This window comes from Mytilus californianus, unplaced genomic scaffold (assembly GCF_021869535.1).
Source record: "Mytilus californianus isolate M0D057914Y unplaced genomic scaffold, xbMytCali1.0.p SCAF_4, whole genome shotgun sequence".
NCBI lineage: Eukaryota > Metazoa > Mollusca > Bivalvia > Mytilida > Mytilidae > Mytilus > Mytilus californianus.
The window spans coordinates 785,726-813,724 of NW_026262690.1; the positions used below are offsets into that span (position 1 = coordinate 785,726).

The 27,999-nt window shown below is 33.9% G+C and overlaps 1 protein-coding gene across 1 annotated transcript; it reads right to left on the reverse strand.

The window, feature by feature from the left end:
• Positions 1–615: 615 nt before the first annotated feature.
• Positions 616–27,983, reverse strand: LOC127737242 (protein FAM43A-like). Its single transcript, XM_052247786.1, has 2 exons — positions 26,595–27,983; positions 616–3,909 (listed from the first exon to the last, which is right to left on the reverse strand). Exon 1 carries the CDS (start codon positions 27,601–27,603, stop codon positions 26,614–26,616), a length of 990 nt encoding a protein of 329 aa, XP_052103746.1. The 5' UTR covers positions 27,604–27,983; the 3' UTR covers positions 616–3,909; positions 26,595–26,613.
• Positions 27,984–27,999: the final 16 nt, after the last annotated feature.

Genomic DNA, 27,999 nt, shown 5'->3' on the forward strand with positions numbered 1-27,999 from the left:
TGGGGACATATGGTTGGAAGGATTACTAAAAAGGTTAGAGCAGTACACTTTAGATGTAAGCGTTTCAGTCGAGGATAACATTAGATCAAGTCAGTGCCCTTTACACATAAGTGTTTTAGTTGAGGATAACAAACATTTCAAGGTAGTGAAGTTTACGTGTGTTTCAGTAGAGGATAACAACAGATCAATGCAGTGCCCTTTACACGTAAGTGTTTCAGTTGAGGATACCAAATAGATCAGGGCAGCGCCCTTTCCACGTAAGGGTTTCTGTTGAGCATCACAAACAGATAAGGGCAGTGCACTTTACACGTAAGTGTTCCAGTTGAGGATAAAAGAGGGACGAAAGATACCAGAGGGACAGTCAAACTCATAGATCGAAAACAAACTGACAACGCCATGGCCAAAAATAAAAAGACAGACAAATAATAGTACAGATGATACAACATAGAAAACTAAAGACTAAGCAACACGAACCCCAACAAAAACTGGGGGTGATAACATACGGACCAAAACAGTAGAATTTACATAGTAATGCCATGTTTTTGTATCAGATGACCACACACAGATCAGGGCAGTACACTTTACATGTTAGCAGATTTTGAACTAAAAAACAACTGAGGAAGTCTTTTTTTTATCTAAAATAACATCAATACATGATTATCATTATAATAATATATTTCATTATATAAGAATACAATAAGGTTACTGGTACGAAAAATAACAAATGTTTTAATATACAGTAAAATAATGAATTAATATCACTCCATATACTAACAAAATGGAACTTTTTTATTTCGCGGCATCCAAATATTCTATGAAGAAATAATACTTTTAATTCTACTGGTAGTATGTTTTAATATTTCAACGTTATCAAATTTAGATATTTGCACAACATTTTCTGTATTTTTTATTGAAGCATGCTAATGCTAATGAAAATGTTATACGTCAGTCTTATTTAGAGTTAAGTTTGCCAAAACCTAATAGGAATTATCATGGGGAATGCAGAACAAAACATGTTCTGTAAGCAGTATCTATTTTTTTGTTAGTGAGATTTTTCGGTATGTTTGATTTCTATATTCACTTACTTCATCAATGTTAAAGATAGAGGGCTCCGCTTAGTTTAAAATGAAAAAGCCAATTAAAATCATTATAATTACGTATGATGTCTTCTATAATAAATGCAAACATAGAGAAATAATCATATCAATGGCAAGTAAATATGTATAAATAGTATAATTATAGAAATGATTGTTTACACTTAAAAGACTGGCCGTCTTAATAGCTTAGATTGTTCTCTTTTTTTTCTAGACAAAATTCATGTTGATAACATAAATCTATAATTCCACGTGCACTGATTATCACGCGTTTTTTCTCCTTGATATCATCAAATGCAAATAATATGTTCTTGTCTTTCTATAAATATGGTGAGTGAATTCGATTATAGTCCATTAAAAAGGGAAAATTATTCCTAACAATCATGCTGTTGACACAGAGATATTTTTCGCCTTTAAGTAATTTTGATAGTAAAATGCAAGTGTTGAAATCAAAATAGCAATACTTCAACATGTAAACTATGCAAAACAGTCAAAGTAAATGAAGATACAGGTCCAAATAATATCCGTGGAAATAATATATGCCAATGATAATGCAACTGCATACCAAGTATCCTTAATTTTTATTGCAAAGTCAACAGACCATGACTGAAAGAACAGGACCAAATTATTTGCGTGGAAATGAAATATGCCAATGCTTAAACAACTGCAAACCTAATAGCTTAAGTGGTTCCTCTTAAACAGACTTTAACAAATTAAAGTGTTGACGCCGCCACCAACACCTGAAACAGTAAGCATTATTCTCGCTTTTTGACTCCGTCTAGACGAAACAAAAACTTGATTAATTTGATTCTCAATTAATTTTCACGGCATTGGAATTAAAAAACTGCATCTAAATCGGATAAAACACACAAAAAGGACAAGATACCGAATACTGATAAAACAACTTGAGACAATTGATGGGAAAATCACCGGATTTCAAACCAATTTTTGAAATCTTTTTATTAAATATCAAAGTCAAATTTAATATAGGAAAGACATTTGTGTATATAGATTTCCAATTTTCAAGACGTTTTTGTCGAATTTTAACCACTGATTACGTTCTCAGAGCAATAACATAAATACAAATATAAATACAGCACAACCCCTATATAAATCATAACTGTATGACATTAGGTATAATGCATTACATACAGGCTAAAATATTATTTCCTTGTCTTATAATTTAATGAATAATGCATATTTATGTTTTTTGACATGCTAGTAATTAATTTTACATAACAGATTATTTTAACACATAGTCTTAATTTACCGTGAAAATACTGCAACATATCAGCATTACATAAAATAATTAACAAAATATTGCAATCTTTGAAATGGGGAGTAGTCTGACAGAAAAAAAAGGGTTATTATGACAGAAAGCAGCAAAATAAAATAAAATTAAGGAATAAATATTGAACAAATTCATATGGTTTTGTTTGAGTAATGGTCCACAACTATGTCTCTTACTACTGTGGGAATGTATGGGCAGATGATAAATATTTTCATGGTTAATGCGATCATAGTGATTTAATAGTATTATATTTGTCTAAGCGTGTATAATATTTGCTTTCTTGATTTACGTAATCAAAACGTGTTAACAAATCTCTATTTGTCCCTTAATTTTATTTTCTACAATGTTCGTTTGGTACTTAACGGTCATGTGCCTCGTCAGGATGTGCCTCGTCAGGATGCGCAAGGTGTGAATACGGTAAACTTCAATGAGACAACAAACCAAACAACACAAAAGTGAAAACAAAAGAACGTCACATGGTCTTCAACAGTATATAATTGTCTATAGTCTGTGTTAATGTATTCGTAACTTTTCTAGACTCGTCGATATATAAAGTTTGACATGTTGTATAGAGACTTGTTTACACCTGTTAACCTTGGTATGCTTGAATTTTCGGTTGATGGGTTGCTGTCCTATTGACTACAATGTATACCCAACATCTCTCTTTTTTCATAATATTTGTATTTGTCAGGGGCAGTGGGATAATCTAAATCATCGTTCAAAAGGAGGATGACAATTAATTGCATATATTCGATTTTACAATAAATAAATCATTATGCAACTTTTACAAAATATCAGGGCAAAGTCTGCCAGAAAAAACAAACCGGATATGAACAATTTCTATGTAAGCCGATTGATAATTTGAACATATCAAAACTCAGTAGTGACGAAAAAGTTTGGACAACAGACATATCATGAAACTATAAAGGGACGGCAAGCGTAAAACTATATACCCAGTGCAAGCTAGGGCATGAAAATAAGTATGAATATTATTCGAAACTTTGAATGACACTTTTAAAAATAAAATAAAAATGAGTTCGTAATATCGATATGTCTGTCAAAAAAGGAAAAAATGTGTCGAAATTAAAAATTTCCATGTCCAAACAGAAATTACATTTTGACAATCTTCAGAATGTTTAATAGTTGTTTTTACTTAGATATTATTCCATATGATTTTTTTCATGAACAATAAAAAGAACTACACGAAGGTGGTTAGCTGTTGGCAGTGATACAAAATATATCAGAAAGTTAATGGTCTCCTTAGTTTTCTTTGAAATGACATTTAAACTTACTTCAGCAATAAAGATTGGTCAGATGGATAATTCGTAGAGTAACATGTTTGTACAAGTCTTGAATAGGTTTAACATAACAATAAATATAAATGTACAATATATAAATCTGTATGAAATACATTTTAGTAGTACACTTCTTCCGATTCAGAATACTGATGTCTTTATATACACTAGTTTTAGTATAAGGAGTCTCGCATTGTGTAGCACTTGTAAGCCTCCATTTGTCTGATTTCTGAAATGAGAAAATAAAGATATCAACGTTAAAAAGAAGTGCATTAAAATACACAACTCTATATTATGGCGATATATTGAACTACTCTTACAAATGGATGACAATCTTTGTATTACTGTTTATTTTGTTATTGTTCTTCTTTTTTTAAATATTAAAGAATGTATTGGGATATCTTTTAATTCCCATTTATTCTGAAGGAACTTTTACGCTTACGAATTCACATTTCATCGTTAAAAATCCCTGGACTTGAGATAATCTTTTGAAAAAAACATTATAAAGAGTCCCGAGAAAAACAATGGAACTTTTTTGATGGCGTTTCTTGAAACAATATATATCCTTGGCACACTTTCGAAAGTGATTCGATAGGTATTCGCCTTATAATATTTTTTGATAGTTAACAAGAACTCATAAAATATTTTAAATACTGGTTGTTTATCTGACTCGCCATATTATCTGAGGAAAGAGATTTTAAGTTTTAGCAATTAATTTTAAAATATACAATAGCAAATGTGTTAGTTTTGCAGTTCTGAATTGTCGACCTTTTGTCTGATTTTAGAATTGAACCCGTTAAATTAAATATTAGTAAGGGCTCTCGGCGCCGTATAGTCTTTTCATGCAACAATCAATCAACCAATTTGTTTGCCCTAAGAAATGTCCATTGTCAAACGGATAAGTACAATATTAAGTGGAAGTGTTTCACTGGACTATATTAAGTGGAAGTGTTTTACTGGACTATACTAAGTGGAAGTGTTTACTGGACTATACTAAGTGGAAGTGTTCATTGGACAATACTAAGTGGAAGTGTTTACTGGACTATACTAAGTGGAAGTGTTTTACTGGACAATACTAAGTAGAAGTGTTTACTGGACAATACTAAGTGGAAGTGTTTTACTGGACTATACTAAGTGGAAGTGTTTACTGGACTATACTAAGTGGAAGTGTTTTACTGGACTATACTTATTGGAAGTGTTTACTGGACAATACTAAGTGGAAGTGTTTTACTGGACTATACTAAGTGGAAGTGTTTACTGGACTATACTAAGTGGAAGTGTTTTACTGGACTATACTAAGTGGAAGTGTTTACTGGACAATACTAAGTGGAAGTGTTTTACTGGACTATACTAAGTGGAAGTGTTAACTGGACTATACTAAGTGGAAGTGTTTACTGGACAATACTAAGTGGAAGTGTTTTACTGGACTATACTAAGTGGAAGTGTTAACTGGACTATACTAAGTGGAAGTGTTTTACTGGACAATGCTAAGTGGAAGTGTTTTACTGGACAATACTAAGTGGAAGTGTTTACTGGACTATACTAAGTGGAAGTGTTTACTGGACTATACTAAGTGGAAGAGTTTTACTGGAAAATACTAAGTAGAAGTGTTTTACTGGACTATACTAAGTGGAAGTGTTTACTGGACTATACTAAGTGGAAGTGTTTACTGGACAATACTAAGTGGAAGTGTTTACTGGACAATACTAAGTGGAAGTGTTTTACTGGACTATACTTATTGGAAGTGTTTACTGGACAATACTAAGTGGAAGTGTTTTACTGGACTATACTAAGTGGAAGTGTTTACTGGACAATACTAAGTGGAAGTGTTTTACTGGACTATACTAAGTGGAAGTGTTTACTGGACAATACTAAGTGGAAGTGTTTTACTGGACTATACTAAGTGGAAGTGTTATCTGGACTATACTAAGTGGAAGTGTTTACTGGACAATACTAAGTGGAAGTGTTTTACTGGACTATACTAAGTGGAAGTGTTAACTGGACTATACTAAGTGGAAGTGTTAACTGGACTATACTATGTGGAAGTGTTTACTGGACAATACTAAGTGGAAGTGTTTTACTGGACTATACTAAGTGGAAGTGTTAACTGGACTTTACTAAGTGGAAGTGTTTTACTGGACAATACTAAGTGGAAGTGTTTTACTGGACTATACTAAGTGGAAGTGTTAACTGGACTATACTTAGTGGAAGTGTTTACTGGACAATACTAAGTTGAAGTGTTTTACTGGACTATACTAAGTGGAAGTGTTAACTGGGCTATACTAAGTGGAAGTGTTTTACTGGACAATACTAAGTGGAAGTGTTTTACTGGACAATACTAAGTGGAAGTGTTAACTGGACTATACTAAGTGGAAGTGTTTACTGGACAATACTAAGTGGAAGTGTTTTACTGGACTATACTAAGTGGAAGTGTTTTACTGGACTATACTAAGTGGAAGTGTTTTACAGGACAATACTAAGTGGACGTGTTTTACTGGACAATACTAAGTGGAAGTGTTTACTTGACTATACTAAGTGGAAGTGTTTTACTGGACAATACTAAGTGGAAGTGTTTTACTGGACAATACTAAGTGGACGTGTTTTACTGGACTTTACTAAGTGGAAGTGTTTTACTGGACTTTACTAAGTGGAAGTGTTTTACTGGACTTAAACATGTGTCTCCCTTTTCACAAATATCATTTCTTGAAGACACTTCAGTAAAGGAAGACACAATAACCACATGTTAGTACTAGGTACATATCTTGGTATATTGTTGAATAGACTTTTTTTCATATATCCAACTTTTTAATACTACCTCTAATACTAATACTTATTTTCCTAATCACAGAGCTCATAACATGCATATCAATCAAGTAAAAAAATACAGACAATACTGTATAGTTCTGATTATTAATACATATAACAAAAAAGTACTGGAAAAGTATTGTCATGGAAAATAAGAGCATATTTTGGTAAATGGAGAGATCTAAACAATTTATGATATCAGATGGTAAATAAGACATGACAACCTCCTGCTGAAGAAAATTATTGGAGCCGTACACAGATCTTGTCATGTCAATTAACAATAGACATGGTGAAGGGTGCACTGATTTAGAGATATTTAAACAAATATGTTAGAGGAGGGCATCAATATCAGGAAAAAACCTATGGTGCATTGAAAAGATCTTGAAAGTTCAGAATATATATGGTTTAGATGTGGTGATTTTGACAGTTTTTATTTACGATTTAAGGTGTGGAGCGTGACCCCCAGGGACTAAACATATGGTGTACTGTAAAGGTCTTGTCACGACAAAAAAGAAATTATGTATGTATGGTTTAAAGGTCGGAATATGAACAGTTCAACTAATAATATAAAGGGGTTGGGAATGAAATCAAGGGACAAACCCTTGATCACCCTTAGGTGCATTGAAAATCAATGGTAAGTTGATATATACATGGTTTTAGGATGAACATATAATAAATCAATTATTAGAACTTGAAGGACAAAGGTTATAAGGTCATCTTTAATATTACGCGCGACATATCGCCTTGAAGTGGTGCACAAGCGTTGTAAATATCAAAAGCCTATGTCAAAAGATAAACATTTTATATTCCAGACACGAAAAAAATATTTGACCTTAGGTCAAAGGGTCACATGAAGATTATGATGATATGCCACCGTTTTATAATTCACCTTCATTCAAAACATGTTTCATATCCAGAAATCAACGCCACTTTGCTTATTTGAATATTATACTAAAGAAATCGGATACGGGTCACGGAAATTATATTGAAATGATAGGGAATTTAGAAAAAAAGTCTGTTTTAACTTTGATTTAAGTGATAGACAGGTTGCCGGGGCAGAAAATAAATATACACAACAATATACACCATTTAAACGAAATATAATGACCGGCGTTGCAAAAATCAAGGTTCCTGAGCTATTTTAAAAATCGAAGCGAGAGGCTTTTAACATTGAAGTATAAAATACAGGCTAAAATGGCTGAAACGTCAAATTTGCAAACTTCGTGTTGAAAATTGGCTAACAAGGTCATTAGAAATACAGGTTGCCCGGGGTGAAACTTGAAACTTGAATGTCCAAAGAATAATCAAGTCCAAACCTTGTATGTGTAGTCGTTGAACTCTAGGTTCCCACGGAAAGTTAAAATGCCTCTATTTCAAGAAGAATAAACTCACGAAAACACGAAAAATACGGAAATATCAGAGTGATTATAAACAAGGTCTCTGTGACGGGCAACTTATAATATCCGTGTTTTAAAGATTTTAATGATATCAGATTATATCAAGCCAGTCCAGTTCAAACTATTATCACGTGGTACAATTCTCATTTACATATTATGAATATTAATAAGCAAAAGTACTACTAATTTCTGGCTATGTTGGTCTGGAAAAGATTGAACTATAATATAAAGGAACGTAAATGGAGATGAGACGGATCAATAGTTAAAAATTACTCATAATTAGGTTAAAGGTCCTGAAAGGAACCTATTATATGCTTTCGTCCAATAATGCATTCTTGGCCCATCGTATATTGTTTCTGAGAACCAGTTTAAACCAATGAAGCTTGGATATTAAATCAAGGCCATATATTGCATGGTAAATAGTCATAAACTTAATTATCATATACTAAGAGTCAATAACTTATAATTTTTACTGTATGATAATAGCATTAAATTTACGTGAATTCCATATTTTCCGAAATGGTGCTTAGCGGGCTGATATGAAAAATTGATCAACTGCTTCCGGCTATTATCGCATAACTCGGCAAATTCCGGAACATACATCTCAATAGTACGTTTTTAGTAAAAAACATAACAAAGTAGGGTACAAAACAAATATTAGGAAACAGGAAAATATATTATGTAAAATGCAAAGCAAATGATACAATAAATACATTTTTCAAAGTTTCCAGCATAATTTAGCAAGTTACTTTACAAATGCTGACTTTTCCAAACAGTGTTCATGTTGTTTTTCTCCTCTGTTGAGGCATATGATAGAAATAATTCATATCGGAGGTATTACATTTGGCGTCCGTCGTCCGTTAACTTTTGTCTTTTTGAACTTCTACTTGAGAACCACTTAAAAGGATCAATATATTAAACTGTTATTTTTCTCCATTGTTGAAATTTATAAAAATTGAAAGGGAGCTTACGTCAATAGATATAAATAATTCATCAAAGTTTCATGCAAATTGGTTAAAGCGTTTTTTGAGTTATTGTCCGACATGTTGACGACGGACGGACAGACGGACGGACAACGGTATACCATAGTACGTCCCGTAAACGAGCATATAAAAACAGGGGAGATAGTCAGTTATAAGGTAGTGCAACATTTTACAATTTTATTCACCCTTTACCTGCAGAGAGAATTGCATAGTTGGCGAAACCGTGTGGATTACAGGTATTCGAATATTGAATAACACATTGTTTCTTTTTATTTAGATAATTTGTTTTGCTTTGTGAATTTCAATGCTGTTAATGTTCTTAGATAAATAGTCAAAATAAGCCAAAAGTTTACAAACTACAACATTATGCAATTTGTAAACATTTAAACTTTTGATTAAATACTAAGACATGTGATATAATATTGTTAGAACCTCCAAGTGCATATTTTATCAATTGTGATATTAGAACTAGCTGAACTCGGATGACACTGCTGGTAAAACAGATAAAACGGTCATTACCTCTTACCCCCGGACTATAAAGAGACTAACATGCTTATCCCAGCCACATTCTTCATGTGCCTGTCCCAAGCCAGGAGCCTGTAAATCAGTTGTTATCGTTGGTGCATGTCTGTCATATTTGTTTTTCGTAAACTGTTTTGTTATAATTAGGCCGTTAGTTTTCTCAATTGATTTGTTTCATATTTTTCATGTCGGGCCTTTTATAGCCGACTAAACAGTATGGGTTTTTCTCGTTGTCGAAGGCAGTACGGTTGCCTATAATTGCTTACATCCACTTCATTTGAACTTTGGTGAATAGTTGACTCATTGGCAATTATACCATATTACTTATTTTTATATAGCGTGTAAAATCTACAGCGGAAATACAGTCATGATTTCTAAAAGACAAAAAATAATGAAATTAACAGTTAAAGTCTGGACAACTTGACAAGTTGTAAACGGATTTTTTTTTTCATTTTGCGCTTGCAAGGTGACCCTGTTAACACTTTATGTTGTAACGATGTGATTGTCATGTGTCAATCATACACCCATTTCATGTTCAAGATCCATCAAATTCTACTTAATTATAGTAAGTTTTAAGGCCATGTCAAATGAATTCTTGCCAAGTAAAAGGGTAACACGTACGTTGTTCGCTTTGATTAAGTTACTAAACGCCAACAAAGCAAAGAGATTTTGAGATACTGAGAGAAAAGGTAACAAAAACATCAGTCGTGTTGCTGATGTCAAGAAAAAAATCCGTGATAAGTGGCACACTGTCATTGTTGCAGTTATATTTTCTTATATTAATTACTCAAATGTGCATCCAATCTGTCTAATACCAATTTGCATTGCCATTTCTACAGATATACATATCATACAGGCGCACGAAACTTCCATTTAATAAAATTATAGAACGGAACTACCTTTTAACTTAACATTGGATTTAAAAACTGCAAAAAAAAAAATATTATCTGACAAAATTTCTCCAATTAGTACGATTTTTAAAAAGTATTTAAAATAATCACCCAAAAAGTAAGGTGAATTTCGTTCTTTTGAATGAATACCCTCCAATTACAGCAAGGACAGTTTTTTTTAATAAAGGTTGTAATGCAATACTTCTTTAATTCTGTCTGATGGGATTAAGTTCAATTAAAAATTCCATATCGAAAGCTATATTACGTACATGTAACTTAAGAATCAAGCAAAATGTTTAGGAAGACGCTTTCATCTCAATCCTTTCATTTATTGATCCTTGGACTAAAACATCAATCGTACACAGAATTTGATAATTACTTATGTAAAGGACATTATGAATTAAATATTTTACACTTAGATATCTTATTCTAAAATTGTCAAATTCATTGAGCTGGAACAAACTGTTGTTTTTTCATCAAAATACTGCATTTAGAAAAATTATGAATTTGCAATCACATATTGCAATTTTATGAGTCATAAACTGTTGACACAGAGATATGTCTCGCCTGTCGGCAGAAAATTCGAAAAAAAGACAATCTGATGAACAGCAGCATTGCTAATCAATTGAAAGTCGCTGGACCATGATCAGGGCAAAAATAAGACATCAAACTGATATATGTACTTATAGTAATGTAACTTTATACAAAATATCATTGATCTATCACTAGTAGTTCCTATCAACTATCTTAAGCAGAAAACTAACATAGAAAATTGCATATTAATTGAAAGTCACTGGACTATGACCTAGGACCAGGGCCTCGAAATAGTCATCAAAGTGATATGTACTGATAGTAATGCAACTTTACAAAAAAAATCATTGATCTATCACAAGTAGTTCCTATCAAACTGACTTAGGCAGAAAACTTAACAATTGTTGGCACCGCCTACCGTCGCCGCAGGAAAAGCAACACATAAGTCTCGCCTTCCGTGACTTTCGTCGCAGGCAAGACAAAAATAAAATGCTTCGCTGAGCGCAGCTGGATACGACCGCAGAGGTCCAACCCTGAACAGTTGGGGCGAAAATGGACACAATATTCGCGCTTGATACAGGTCTGAATTTGGATTGTAATAAAATATTTGACACATAATAGGTTTCTGACACCGAATAACTGTAGCCAAAGAACTTAGAATTGGTTATATGATTTGAATTTATATTCAATTTTTTGCTTTTGTGCAAAACACTATGCTGTTGCAAATTGACTCCCCCCCCCCCCCCCAAAAAAAAACATTTGAAGAAATTTTCTTTTTGATTTCTGAAATCTGATAGGGAAAAAAATTGCCCCCCACAATTTCTTCCCCCCCCCCCCCCCCTTTTTCCAAAAAAAAAAAAAATTCTTTCCCTCAAGATATGGTCATAATCTCAATTCAAATTTCCAATGGAGTTTGCAACCATAATTACCAATTTAAATACATCAAAAAAGTCTTAAATATATAATTTAAAAGCAGTGTAAGGGAGGTAATCCAACACTGTACAACATTGTACAATTTTGTTTTTGGATTACCTCCATTACACTGCTTTTAAATTGTTCATTAACCAGGAAACCCTTGTTTTTTCCCTTTTTTTTTGCCCCTAATTCCTAAACGGTTTGGGCCATAACCCCCAAAGCCAATCCTTACCATTCCTTTGTGGTGTGGAAAATTGTGGTATAATTTCAGAGAGATCCATACACTTAAACACAAGTTATTGTCTGGAAGTTACAAACATATTTATTTTTGGCCCCTTTTTGGCCCCTAATTCCTTAACTGTAGGTACCATAACCCCAAAAATCAATCCCAACCTTCCTTTTGTGGTATTGAACCTTATGGTAAAATTTCATAGAGATCCATTCACTTAACTAAAGTTATTGTGCGAAAACCAATGTGTCTTCGGACGACGACGCCGACGCCGACGACGACGACGACGCCAACGTCATACTAATATACGACCGCAAAAAATTTTGCGGTCGTATAAAAACGACACACGTTACAAATCATCACGGTTGAACTTCAGACCGAATATGAAGTCATTCTGTTCAGTAGTTTCTGAGAAAAGTGTGCAAAATGTTTAAGTTCATTTATTCAACATAAAGTACAAAGTATTGGCAATCAGGAAGTAGGTATCTGAAAGATCCGAAAGTGCACACGCGTAACATCTCATCAGTTTCCGAGTAAAGTGTGACAAAAACATTTGTTGGTCAACGGTCGAACGGACAAGGTGAATGCAATATATAGACCTCACTTTTAAAGTGGAGGTATAATATGGTGTTGCGACAAACGACAACTACCGAAAAACAGGCTCCTGATTTTAGACAGGCACAATACATTGACTTTTTAAAAATGCCTTTAGTCTTTAAATTAATGGTTCATTCGCGTATACACAAACATTTATTCATATATAAATTGTTGACACAAAGATATGTCTCGCCTGTCAGCAGAAAATTAAACTAGATATGGACGACGCCCCCTCTGTTCTGCCATATGCATGAGTATTGTTCCACACACTTTAGATTTGACAAACAGTGATGTTGAAGTACAACTTGAAATTGTTGTGCTGTCTGTAAGACAAATGTGGTGCCCCCGCCTGACAATAAGAAATTATAAATTTAATACTATGTATGATCTGGGACTATTATACTATATATTATGTCGCAGGTATGATGATCTATCTTTTATTTTTATTCTGAATGTCTATACTTGCAGGACTGGTAGGACTGAATGTCCAGCCAAACGATTCAACTTCACTAAGTCCAAATACCTGAGATGTGATCTCTCTTGGTCCAATCCTAAACAGGACTAGAGATGTGATCTCTCTTGGACATTTTAGGATGTCCATACTCATCTTAAACAACAGATGTTTCAAAGGCAGAAGTAATTTCTTTTAATACTCGAGATAAGAAAAAGGCTACACATTGTTTTTGGTGTACTAATAAATTCTAAACAATAAGTCTATAACTTGTGTACGTTTGATATTTCTGTGTATAATGATTTACTATCATCAAAGTACGTTCAATCTTTGTATAACGGTTTTCTATAATCATAGTACGTTTAATCATTCATCATTCAACTTGAACTTAACATAGCATAGTCCCTATGTTTGGCATGTTTCCAAGTATAGAAGTTGTACCGTCACAATTATATAAATACCAATTATATATTAAGATAATCTTATTTAATCAAGTTAATTCAAAATAAACGAGAAGTTCAAGGCCGTTTCCTGACCAGGAATAGTAAAATCAATTTGTGTTCCAATATTTACGAGAATTTAGAAATAAAAATATATGAAATCGTTAACAAAATTATCTGTGGTAATACCAGAAAGAAACAAATGTACGAGTCGATAATTCTAAAGGCAAGCTCGTTCGCTCGCCCGCACCACTGTAACGATCACGTGACAATGATAATTAAGACAAGCATTAACTAGATTGCAACCTGTGTATAAGTGTATAAAAAGTTATGCTGATAATAGCCTCGCATTTACATTTTAGAGTCGACCTATTTTTGTGTTTTGGTGAAATGACATAAGCCGTTCATTCACTTCTGTTCCATTTAATTGTTCCACTTATTAAATCTAGGTTTAAAAAGCGTTGGAAATATTCCAAGAATGTCAACTGGATGGATTCACAAATATCTTTAACATTTATTTACATTCGTTTGTGAGCCCCCCCCCTCCCCCTTTATGGAGTTATATACTTAAGGCATATAATTTTTACATGTTCTACTAACGTTGCCTAGTTTGGGGCCCCCTCTTTTAAAAATCCTGGATCTGCAAAGTACGAAAACTTCTCTGAATTATGCAAGCATGATATAAAAATCACATATGAAATTACTGCAAAGCTGTTTATACTTTGATGTCTCGTTTTATTCACATTTCTCATAAAAAGACGTTCCAACTCTAAACTATGACCGACAGCTGATGGCGGTATATTTACAAACACGTTTTCAAAATGTATCTAATAAAATCACAATTCCTAAATGGCCGTTTATCTTCTCCTTAAAAGTTTAGAATGCTTTTCGCATAATTTGATGAATTATTGTATGAAATATATTATATGAAAAAATTGTAAGGAAAAAAACGCCCCAAAAATACTTTCAAACATACTGAAGCTTGAGACCTATGTTCAAGGTTAAGTGTACTGTGACAAATGGGCTACTATGCCTAACAATGACTTAACTTATTGACTAAAACAGTCGAATTTTACTCAAATATTTGAAAAGGTCTTCTAAAATACAAAGTTTGTTTGCAAACAATTACGCTGTCACCGCAACCACGCGGGATAAGTATCCCCATGGGTCGTATTCTGCTACATTCGTCGCCGGCAAAACAAAAACTGACCACTAGACGTGCCTACGGATGAAGGTTCATTTTAATGCCGTGCTCACATTCATGGTGAACATATAAACGGTAAAAGATATACTTTCACGGAGGACATAAAAGATATCCTTCCACGGAGGACATAAAAGATATACTTCCATGGAGGACATAAAAGATATACTTCCATGGATATAAAAGATATACTTCCATGTAGGACATAAAAGATATCCTTCCATGGAGGACATAAAAGATATCCTTCCACGGAGGACATAAAAGATATACTTCCACAGAGGACATAAAAGATATCCTTCCACGGAGGACATAAAAGATATACTTCCATGGAGGACATAAAAGATATACTTCCAGGGGGAGAGGGGGGGGACATAAAAGATATACTTCCATGGAGGACATAAAAGGTATACTCCCATGGAGGACATAAAAGATATACTTCCATGGAGGACATAAAAGGTATACTTCCATGGAGGACATAAAAAATATACTTCCATGGAGGACATAAAAGGTATGCTTCCATGGAGGACATAAAAGATATACTTCCATGGACATAAAAGGTATACTTCCACGGAGGACATAAAAGGTATACTCCCATGGAGGAGATGGTTAAATACACTTGATTATCTTGTTTATAGCTACTGTAGTTACTCTGGTGTTTACACAGGGGAAATCAGGTTATTTAACATCATTGAACAGCTTTTATCGTTTATCTCTAAACTAAAACATCCACAGGTAACCATATGAAAATGTACATGTATAGATAAAGTACCAAGAAATGAAAGGGTATGTGGTTCGTTCAGGGTATTGTTTTGTCGATACTGCGGGTGTTTCAAAATTCAAGAGACATTATAAAAATGTCATGACCCAAGTCATGTCTACGTTCATTCCCACATAATGTTTAACACATCCGCAGTCTATTTATGCTTATCTTTCTTTTCTATTATTATAAGAAATTTCCCCCCGATAGCACTTTACAAAGTGTTGAAAAGTTTGCGACCACTAATCAGAAGGTCATCTGTTACTATACCTGAAGCTAGAACATTAGGACAGACAGTGTTTTAATTGTGTGCCATTCTTGATCTTAATTTTAAATTAGTTTTCAAGGTGACTTATTGATCCTTGGTATTCTGTCCACATGTAATAATATGACCTTCATCAAAGTTATTGATTTTTTTTTCTTGAAAAAAAGAAAGAGAAAGAATTATACCAAGACTTTGATAACTAAAAATACTATTCTAGTCAATTATCTTTTAATTGATTCATATTTATCAGTATCATGTTAATGTTTTGGTACCCTTCTGAAGAACTGATCCACTTTTACCAAGTTTTTAACAGTTAGTGTGATATTTTCAGCTCTGTGCTTGGCCGGTTGGTTGAATGGGAATTGTTACTTGCGTTTTGTTTGTCAGCTCGGTATTTTGTTGGTTGTCGATATTCCTACATGACAATTGTTACGTGTGTGTTGTTTGTCACCTCAGTGTTTGGTTGGTTGAATGATAATTGTAAATTGTGTGTTGTTTGTCAGCTCGGTTTGTTGAATGACAATTGTTACGTGTGAATTGTTTGTCACCTCAGTGTTTGGTTGGTTGAATGATAATTGTTACTTGTGTGTTGTTTGTCAGCTGTGTGTTTGGTTGGTTGAATGAGAATTGTTACTTGTGTGTTGTTTGTCAGCTCGGTGTTTGGTTGGTTGAATGAGAATTGTTACTTGTGTGTTGTTTGTCAGCTCGGTGTTTGGTTGGTTGAATGATAATTGTTACTTGTGTTTTGTTTGTCAGCTCGGTGTTTGGTTGGTTGAATGAGAATTGTTACTTGTGTTTTGTTTGTCAGCTCGGTGTTTGGTTCGTTGAATGAGAATTGTTACTTGTGTGTTGTTTGTCACCTCGGTGTTTTGTTGGTTGAATAAGAATTGTTACTTGTGTTTTGTTTGTCAGCTCGGTTTGTTGAATGACAATTGTTACTTGTGTTTTGTTTTTCAGCTCGGTGTTTGGTTGGTTGAATGAGAATTGTTACTTGTGTTTTGTTTGTCAGCTCGGTGTTTGGTTGGTTGAATGAGAATTGTTACTTGTGTGTTGTTTGTCAGCTTGGTGTTTGGTTTGTTGAAGCAGTAATGTTATACTTGTTTGTTGTATTTTACAGACTTTATCTACCCACGGTGTTGTTTGTTGGCCTTCTGGTGTTGTTGTGTGTTGGCCTTCTGGTGTTATTGTTTGTAAGTGATATTTCTCTGACTTTGGTTTTTCCAAATGTTTGGATAGATGGCAGCGTTGAGGTTTGTGGTATTTCTCTGACTTTGGTTCTTCCAAAGGTTTGGTCAGATGGCAGCGTTGAGGTTTGTGGTATGTCTCTGACTTTGGTTCTTCCAAAGGGTTGGTCAGATGGCAGCGTTGAGGTTTGTGATATTTCACTGACTTTGGTTCTAGGAAAGGGTTGGTCAAATGGCAGCGTTGGGGTTTGTGGTATTTCACTGACTTTGGTTCTAGGAAAGGGTTGGTCAGGTGGCAGCGTTGAGGTTTGTGGTATTTCACTGACTTTGGTTCTAGGAAAGGGTTGGTCAGGTGGCAGCATCGAGGTTTGTGGTATTTCACTGACTTTGGTTCTAGGAAAAGTTTGGTCAGGTGGCATCGTTGACGTTTGTGGTATTTCACTGACTTTGATCACTTTAAAGGTTTAGTCCGGTGGCATCGTTGAGGTTTGTGGTATTTCGCTGCATTTGGTCTTGGTAAGGGTTGGTGAGGTGGTAGCGTTGAGGTTTGTCACTCTCTGTTTTGTGGTTGCGTGTGCATACATGTGTTGTTAGTTTGTTGTCCTGTCTTGTTTGTGGTTATATTGTTATATCATTGATATGTGTACCAGTTTTTACTGTATTTCGTGAAGCAATGTTTGCTCTATCGTATTTTGGGCTATTTTTCTCTGTAATGTGTTTTATCTTCTCTGTATTGAAGTTGGTTAAGTTGGTGATGTCGCCATTTAAAATGACTTCACACTGTCAAATATATTTTCATACAAATATGGCTCACATAAGGGTCAAACCCTTTAAATCCAACCTGTCCAGTCTAACAATATCCAGACACACGAAAAACCCGGGAACAATACACACCTGCATGTCTTTATACACGTGTAACAACTATCCCCAGGGACCTTGTAACAATACACACCTAAATGTCTTCGTACACGTGTAATAACTATCCCCAGGGACCTTGTTACAATACAAATGTATTTGAGTGGTAACAACTAACCATCAGTTTATTATTCTATTACCATAATAAAGATGACATTTAAACCGTCGGTATAAAACAATCTTATCCTTTTCTACGTAACAAAACTAACTAGTCTGGGTCAGTGTTTTCTATCTTATCTATTTACAATATCGCGTATTTTAGATTTATTTTAAATGAAACCACAATATATGCACAAAAGAACTTGTCGAAACAGTATTCAGAACACAGATTTAAGATTTACTAATTAGAAGAAGACTCGGGTATCCACAAAAAGTGAAGGATAGTCAAATCGGGTGGGTGGATGACAATTCAATTTGAATAATATTTAGTCGTCTTTTTGCACGAATAACGGCGAATAATGACATTTCATTTCTCCTTTACAATTTTCATTTTGGACAAGATGGCATAATTTATTGTTTCCACTGCCTGCACCAGATCATTTGTTGAAACAAACCATTTATTTGTAAAGATTAAAAAACATTCATAATCACAGAAAATTTAAAGCATGGAGTGATAAATGACAGCTTTAACTGTTGTTTCGAATTAATTTAATACAACATTCTTCCACAAATGACTTATGAACAGTTGAATATGTCTGAAATACCAAGGCATACAGTTCATAGGCCCCTAATCAAAATACCAAGGTATACAGTTCAAAAGTCCCTAATCAAAATACCAAGGTATACAGTTCATAAGTCCTTAATCAAAATACCAAGGTATACAGTTCATAAGTCCTTAATCAAAATACCAAGGTATACAGTTCATAAGTCCTTAATGACAAAAAGCCAAAATCTTATTAATGTTAATGCATTTCACTAGGTCAGGATTTCAATATTACAGGCATCTGGTCGGAATGTGGATGTTAAACGCATAGCCGGTGCACGTTAAAGAACCAGTACATCCATATGGAATTGACCTGTTGTAAAGCTTAATTTCTGTCCCTATCCAACATACCCCGATTTTCCAGTGATAGTTCAAATTTCCCGCCCTTCATCCAGGTCGAAACCTACCTTGCAAAACTGACCTATTGAAAAAATCGTGAATTTGTACTCGTCTTGAACATACATAAAATATTTGCCACATGACTTAAGGCAAGCGAAAATCTATCAATCAATTCAAAAAAATATAACAGACCATAATCAAATACTGAAATATTTGCCACTGGATTTTCGGCAAGCATAAATCAATCAATCAAGCAATCCAATATCATAGACATGATCAAATCACCATTATAAAAACCTCAGATAAAAGAATCAAAAAATTGATTGTAGTGCGAGAGTTTCAATGTTGATTGTAGTGCGAGAGTTTCAATGTTGATTGTAGTGCGAGAGTTTCAATGTTGATTGTGATTGTAGTGCGAGAGTTTCAATGTTGATTGTAGTGCGAGAGTTTCAATGTTGATTGTGATTGTAGTGCGAGAGTTTCAATGTTGATTGTAGTGCGAGAGTTTCAATGTTGATTGTAGTGCGAGACTTTCAATGTTGATTGTAGTGCGAGAGTTTCAATGTTGATTGTAGTGCGAGAGTTTCAATGTTGATTGTAGTGCGAGAGATTCACGGTTGATTGTAATCCGAGAGTTTCAATGTTGATTGTAGTGCGAGCGTTTCAATGTTGATTGTAATGCGTGAGTTTCAATGTTGATTGTAGTGCGAGAGTTTCAATGTTGATTGTAGTGCGAAACTTTCAATGTTGATTGTAGTGCGAGAGTTTCAATGTTGATTGTAGTGCGAGAGTTTCAATGTTGATTGTAGTGCGAGAGATTCACGGTTGATGGTAGTGCGAGAGTTTCAATGTTGATTGTGATTGTAGTGCGAGAGTTTCAATGTTGATTGTAATGCGTGAGTTTCAATGTTGATTGTAGTGCGAGAGTTTCAATGTTGATTGTAGTGCGAGAGTTTCAATGTTGATTGTAGTGCTAGAGTTTCAATGTTGATTGTAGTGCGAGAGTTTCAATGTTGATTGTAGTGCGAGATTGCTTTGATGTCTGACGGACCTTTAGAACTGGCTGAAAAGGCCATCAGACGACAGAGGTAATCTCGGACTTGATTGGCTGTTGAACAGGTTTTACGACCACATTTCAAAGTATTGCAATGTGCATGTATATGATGTATAAAAAGGAATAGTATACACCAGAAACTGTCTGGTTGGTCTAATTTACTAGAATAGTGTACACTAGAAACTGTCTGATTGGTCTGATTTACTACAATAGTATACACTAGAAACTGTCTGATTGGTCTAATTTACTACAATAGTATACACTAGAAACTGTCTGGTTGGTCTAATTGACTACAATAGCATACACTAGAAACTGTCTGGTTGGTCGAATTTACTACAATATTATACACTAGAAACTGTCTGGTTGGTCTAATTTACTAGAATAGTGTAAACTTGAAACTGTCTGCTTGGTCTAATTGACAAGAATAGTATACACTTGAAACTGTCTGGTTGGTCTAATTGACTAGAATAGTATACACTAGAAACTGCCTGGTTGGTCTAATTTACTAGAATAGTATACACCAGAAACTGTCTGGTTGGTCTAATTTACTACAATAGTATACACTTGAAAATGTCTGGTTGGTCTATTTGACTAGAATAGTATACACTAGAAACTGTCTGGTTGGTCTAATTGACTAAAATAGTATACACCAGAAACTGTCTGGTTGGTCTAATTGACTAGGATAGTGTACACTAGAAACTGTCTGTTTGGTCTAATTGACTAAAATAGTATACACTAGAAACTGTCTGGTTGGTCAAATTGACTAAAATAGTATACACTAGAAACTGCCTGGTTGGTCTAATCGACTAGAATAGTATACACTAGAAACTGCCTGGTTGGTCTAATTGACTAGATAATTAATGCAATATTTTTAGGTATACAAGTTGACTTATTTAATTCCAAGGGTTAAGATAATTTAATTTCCCCTAATAAGCAATCATATTATTTACTGTCTTGTCTATGTATGCTTATCACAATAACAACCAGGCGTAAGAACAAAAACCAAAAATTCATGTAGGTCTGTAAAATACATGTAGTTTATCTGTCAGTTTGGATGTATGTTATTAAGTACCTTGTACGTTCAGCAGATTCCATCACTGATATATAGAATCAAAACTGAAAAAAGTCGTTTAAACCCTGAATAATGTGCTTATTTATTTTAAGTCAACATTTTGATTGTCTTTGAAAAATAAAATTGGTCCTTCGTCTTCATACAATATATATGAGTATGTATCAAATTGGAATTGGAATCTGATATATTTATGATTCTAAATTAAACAAGATTTGTTGACACATTTTAATTCTGCAAGTGTGTTTTGTTTCATAAAACCCCACTCAATTGAAAGACATTAGATCTTGGGGAGATGCGTACGAGACACAATCCAACAATCCACAATTGAAATCCGAGGAAAATTCAAGAATCTGAAAGTAGCAGAAAAATAAATATAATAAAAGCCCCTTAAGCCATTGTATTTTAGTCCATTACCTAAAAGAAAACCTTACTTCACTTGTTCGCCAAACTTATTCAAATAATTTATTTAATAAATTTCTATAATCATGATTCACAGACCATTAGCGAATATCAACTTTATTTGACCTTATTACCAAGGAACCTATAAGTAAAATGGGACATTTCATTGCCTTCTTATGTCTGAAACTGTCCGCAGGCCGTACATAAAACACAAGACTTACATACCGAACGCCTTTATGAAAAGGAGGTGTATTGTTTAACCGTTATATAATTGAATAATAAATTGTAAAGTGACATACACAATTGCAAGTCTGCATTTTAATTTTATTAATGAATCATATCCAAAATGATATAATTCCTGTGTTTTTGCAACTACAGCGAAACAGTACACAAGACTAACAGCTACATCCAAACAAAAAGAATGCACAATTTGCAAATTCATTTTTTCTCTAGAACATAGTTTAAGCTGAACGTTTCTTTCCGTGAAAGATTTTTTTTTGTGGTCATTTTACCGTTGATAACATGTTTTATTTATACCTGGTTTTAAACAGAATATTATTCAAACATAGTTATAAACATTATTTTATACCCAGTTTTAAACATAATATTATCTATTAACTGGTGTGTTAATACTGTGTTATATTTTGTGTTTTTTTCTTTCAGGACCCATATGCATATTAGGTGTGTAATTTGCAAATAAAATTATATTACTATTGTTCAGCCCTAAATGTCTCCAAAGCATGAGAACTTCGCGATAGCAATTTATAAATTTAACTTATTTATATTATGACCTACAACATACACATTTATAACATTAGACTTATTTGATTATTTTCAAACTTCCAGTAATTACGTCTAAATCTCATAAATCATGCACACAATCAGATTATCAAAAGTTTGCATACCTTATTCTGTGTCGTAACATATGATTTTAAAATCAATCATATTTTTTTCATTATATAAGATAAGATATTTTATTTTCCAAATTAGGTCCCCAAGGGGGCACACATATAACAAATAAAATCTTTACAACATACAGTATTTTACATGACATTCATATAATAAACCTGAAATGTTGATATAGAGTGATATTATATGGTAAATTTAACAAAAAAGGTATTTAAGAATTGCTACTCCAGAGATGTGGCAAATGTCCTCTCAATTGATTTAATTTGCAGTTATTTTAATTTAATTTGTTTTAATATTTTTGCTGGAAATGTATAAATATATTTGATTGTTTAGCTGCAACAGGTACCAAGGGACGATGCTCTAGGATTGTGAGCTTAAGAGCTCTAACAAACCTCCTCGTATCTGATGCAGAGAAACAAACATAAATGTAACAAAAGTTCAAGTTATTCACAGCAAATAACACATTACGGCAGTATATACATATATATATATATATATATATATAAATGACATTTGTGTATCTATTATAATATTATAAGCAGGACTTGAGGACGCATTCTTTACCGCTAAATTTTACGAACTATATGGACCGTATCAAAATCTGATCAGGTTTCATGGAATGGAAAAAAAATAAAATTTAAAGTTAAGGAAATTCAAACTGTTCATGAAAATCCATAAACCGCCCCACCGGCCTTCATATGATGTTTGTTTCTTCGATTAATAGCAACCACGAACGTTACCTACTTCTAGTATCAAAATCCCGTTTATATTATGTCCCACACTAAAGCAGTTACATGTATATGCAATTTATATAAATCGTGTAATGATTCTAACAACTTCCGTAAACTATACTCCATCATAATCAATGGAATTACAGCAGGTTCAATAAAACTGATGAATGTGGAAGAGTTTACTGAATTTGTAAGTTACTTTGTAATGTTTCATTACTTGTGCGACTGACTTGAAGCATACTATAAATAAAGAAAATGATGTACACTTATCTTCAGATAATAATAAAGCATGCAAAGCACTGTTTAAATGGATGAATGTAAAATGTGCACATTTGTCTATGTATGTAAATGGAAATATGAAATGTTTGCATAATATTATGATTTTTTTTTCAAGGGGTGTATTTGCGTAATATACCCTTTGGCCATCAAAAGGCAATATAGTTTTATCGATACATTTAAAATTCATTAACCGGTCTCTCACTGGAAAGGGCTAAATTCGACTTTTCTGAGGGATCCTTCTTACTGTTTCCATGTGTGTCTTGTTCCGAAAAAAAATTGTCTTAAATTTAGTTATTTTGATGTTTACACCGCACGTTTAAAGCTCAAAAGCAATTAAGATCTTCCTCTTATACTATGTGACCATATATTCAAGATAGGTTGTAATCCGATACAAGGTATTTGATTAATCATCCGGAAACCTTGATTGACGGACTGACGGACGAACGGATCGACGGACAGGTATAGCCCACTACTTCGAAGCTAGCGGCAATTTGCAGTCAAATAGATATAAGAAGATGTGGTATGAGTGCCAATGAGACAACTCTCCATCCAAGTCACAATTTATAAAAGTAAACCATTATAGGTCAAAGTACGGCCTTTGACACGGAGCCTTGGCTCACACCGAACAGCAAGCTATAAAGGGCCCCAACAATGACTAGTGTAAAACCATTCAAACAGGAAAACCAGCGATCTAATCTATATAAAAAACGAGAAACGAGAAACACTTATGAACCACATCAACAAACGACAACCACTGAACAAAATGCACGTTTTACACAAATATGTATTTCTACGTACATATATACATGCCTATAAGCATTAGGATGTTCACGTGAATGGGGCTTTAGGTTCTCATTATTAAATCTTTCTTAAAAACGGTAACACTTGTAAATTTTACATCAACCGACACAGTTACAACCTGTTTTGATAGAAACTTTACATAAACGATATGAAATATGTTTATAAATTTAAAATATGTCAGTAAAATATAAACATTCACGCATGTCTGTGGTGTGGCTCAGGGAAAAATTTAAAATGAACTTTAGAAATGTAAACATGTTGGTATAATTTAGATCCATTTTTGTATACTTTCGCTCTCCACTTAATAAAATTGTCGTAAGAAATATACAGACTTCAGTTAAACGTAATAAAGAAGTAGGGTGTATTACTTTCTCTATCATCACCAAATTATAAATGCCAAATGCAATGGGAACTGGAAAACAGTCTATATTACACACATGTACATGACATTTTTCAATAATTTTACATATTTTACACTGAATGAAAAGTTTCTTCCACGCAAGTTAACGGTGAATACATTTTGATACAAAATTGCAAATTTTACACGTTCTTATACAAAATTGCATATTTTACAGGTTCTTATTTTTGTATCGAAGACATCTTTAACTCCGTCTCTCAGCAATGCGAATTACTTTGTATCCGAAATACAACTTTACTTCTATTAGAAGTTTATCTTATACGATTGTGGTTAAAAACTCAAAACTTGACAAATTTGGCGAAATTGCGTTTTTGAGCTATCTTCAGACATGTATATTTTGGTCATTTCTTGAAAAATAAACCAACATGTAGTTAGACCCTGAAAATACACATGGAGCTATAGTACTCTGTGAATTCACGTGGAGATTTTAATGACTTTTTGAAAATATCCCAAGTGGGAAATAGATTCTGGGGAAATTAACCCTACCACTTACAATCCGTGTACTGGAAAACAGTTGATCATCTATGACATTTTTGTACCAAACTATGATAAGAACCCACCTAGATAACGCAAGTTCGGTCTCGTCACCATACAAGAAAAAACATATTAACAAGATAGATGGAGTTCATAGAAGGGTAACTAAACAGCTACCAGGCCTCAAAGATTTAAGTTAACCAGAGAGATTGAAAAACAAGAATGTGTCCATAGTACACGGATGCCCCACTCGCACTATCATTTTCTATGTTCAGTGGACCGTGAAATTGGGGTCAAAACTCTAATTATGGCATCAAAATTAGAAAGATCATATCATAGGGAACATTTGTACTAAGTTTCAAGTTGATTGGATTTCAACTTCATCAAAAACTACCTTGACCAAAAACTTTAACCAAAAACTTTAACCTGAAGCGGGACAGACGGACGGACGGACGAACGGACGGACGAACAAACACACAAACCGAAAAACATAATGCCCATAAATGGGGCATAAAAATAGGCTTACCTACACTATCATATAGGAGAATAAGAGGGGATATGAAACTTAAAATCGTAAATCGCTACTATGAAAAGGAAGCAATCTTTTTTTTTAATTGACAGATGACTAGCAAAAAGAGTTAGTAGCAGAGCAAATAGTAATAAAGTGGTTCACCAAAGGTTTCATACAAACATCCGAAAACACTCATTATCTGTAAGAATAGCCAAAACTTGGAATAAACTGCCAGATACAATAACCAAAGCCCCCTCCATAAATGCCTTTAAAAATCGGTTAGACAAGCACTGGATAAACGACGAGATATTCTTCAATGATTATATATGTCGTCCTGAACATGCATGAAATATTTGCCACCGGACATTAAGCAACCAACAATCAATTAATCAATAATCATAGCGCAGAATTATCCAAAAGACACGGAAATAATAATAGTATAGCAAATAAATTAAATTATGAGTCTGGTGAAGAGGAACCTGGTGGATCCTGTACTGGAAATCAACTCTTAGATTACAGACAACAATCAGTATACTCGACTACAACAGACGTCTTACATGTTAACAAACTACAGTTTAGATGAATAATATCCGTAGTGACGAAAGACATGAGGGTTGGGCATCATCCGAGGGTTGGGCATCATCCGCTAAAGTCTCATAGGGTTGGTGATTTATTTAAGGTAATTTTCTGAACAGATGTATACAACAAAAAATGGGAGCACGCCAACCTCTTTCATTGAATATGTGCCCAAAACTAGCGTGAAATGTATATTCAAGTAAAGAAAATGGTATTCTTTTTCAATACGTTAAATGACATGTATAATGGCCCCAACTCACTTAAAGTTATTTGATTTACATGAATAATTTTTGGACTACAGACAGTGGGTAGTTAAGGTTTAAATTAGTTGATTGATGATCAACTAATTAATGTTTCCTTAATGTCCAGGTACAAATATTTCATGCATACTCAGGAAGAAATGTTAGCCACATACATTTTTTGTATACCGACGTCGCCCTTGCTTTAGCTTTAACGAGTCCCCCGAGTTAAAAGTGTTTAGTGTATTCTTTGAAAGTATGATATAATACGATGTCTTGTCAATATATCGACAAAATTTGGAAATAAAACAAGACCAGGGGGCTTACCTGTCATAGTTGTACAAGATTATAAACATGTCATCACTGTACGTTCTTCTAGAACTTCCCCTGACGGATTCTCACATACTTCGCCCTCTAGACTTGTACTATCTATCGTGTTCACACTGTCTTTGATCCCTTCTTGATCTTGCTCGTGAAAACCAGACTCCGAACTTTCATCGTCTGAGTCACCGTTTAAACAAAATTGTACATCACTATTCATTTTTAATTCGTCTATATTGTTTCCAATTTCTAGGTCTATAACACGATTACTAAGAGAATCAACATCAATTGGCTTGCCCCCCATGGGCAAGTCTAAAGCTCTAACAGTGGGTGATTGTGGTTCTTCTTCAATGCCATCGAGCATGTCATCTTCCTCGTCGATTTCTGCTAATTCTTCATCAATTGGATCCTCCCATATGTCTCCCAATTTTGGTGCTGTGTTTGATTTTGAAATTGGTGGTTTGAATTTTTGTCCTGTGCTCAAAAACTGAGTCCTTTTAGGCAAAATTTCACCGGACTGAGGTAATGAATTAGTTCTTTGCAACACTAACCGTGAATTCTGTTTCCGTGTTTTTTCTCTGCAAAATTCCTTTAAGGCAAATTTAAGTTTCTCGTGTAATTGAACTGCAAGTGCCTTCGCCTTTGCCTCGGTTTTGCACAAAACTGCATGACATCGTAGTTCTACTTTCATTTTCTTACCTTCATGTCTATAAACCCACACAAATAATCTAGGGTATTTTGGGTGAGCAATACAATATGAAATACGATGAGCACGGTATTCAGTGATCCCTTGCTCTTTGGTGTAGGCACTGAGTCCAGAACTCGTGATTGTCAACTTCATTTCCAAACCAGGATGTGAACTTCGCGTATAATTATTCCAGATAATTGTTACTGGCTTGTCAACACAACCATCTCCTTTCATCATAGCGGTTTGTACATTCCCCAGATATCGAACTTTAAATGTAGGTTCTTTTTCACTTATTGCCAAATTCTTTTTCCAGTTAAAAAGACTCATTTTGATGTTTACAGTTTTCACTTAAATCCTCATAAATAAATATCATAACCCGAATTCCTATTCATCTTGAATGTTCCCATTATGATCTTTTGATCACTTGTCTACCGGTGAACATAAGTAAAATAGGTAATGAATTAACGTCACTGACCTTAATCTTTACGCCCCAGTCCACTTAGGTATTTTACCTGTGTGGAGGTCAAAGATGCATTCATTAACAAATTTCTTGTATCCTTCAACTTCCTTGTGAACATAGAAAATTATGTTTTTTTCTTCTTCTGTTTACGTTCCTCCTACCCAAACATGGTCAATTTCAACTGTCAATTATGTGTAATACATTTCACACACCTTTACAGGTGGTAATGATTTACGGTCACGTGGTATAACATAGGTAAATCG

Excerpts from the sequence above, each read along its gene's own strand:
- LOC127737242 (XM_052247786.1), bottom strand. The coding sequence starts at position 27,603 with ATGAGTCTTTTTAACTGGAAAAAGAATTTGGCAATAAGTGAAAAAGAA.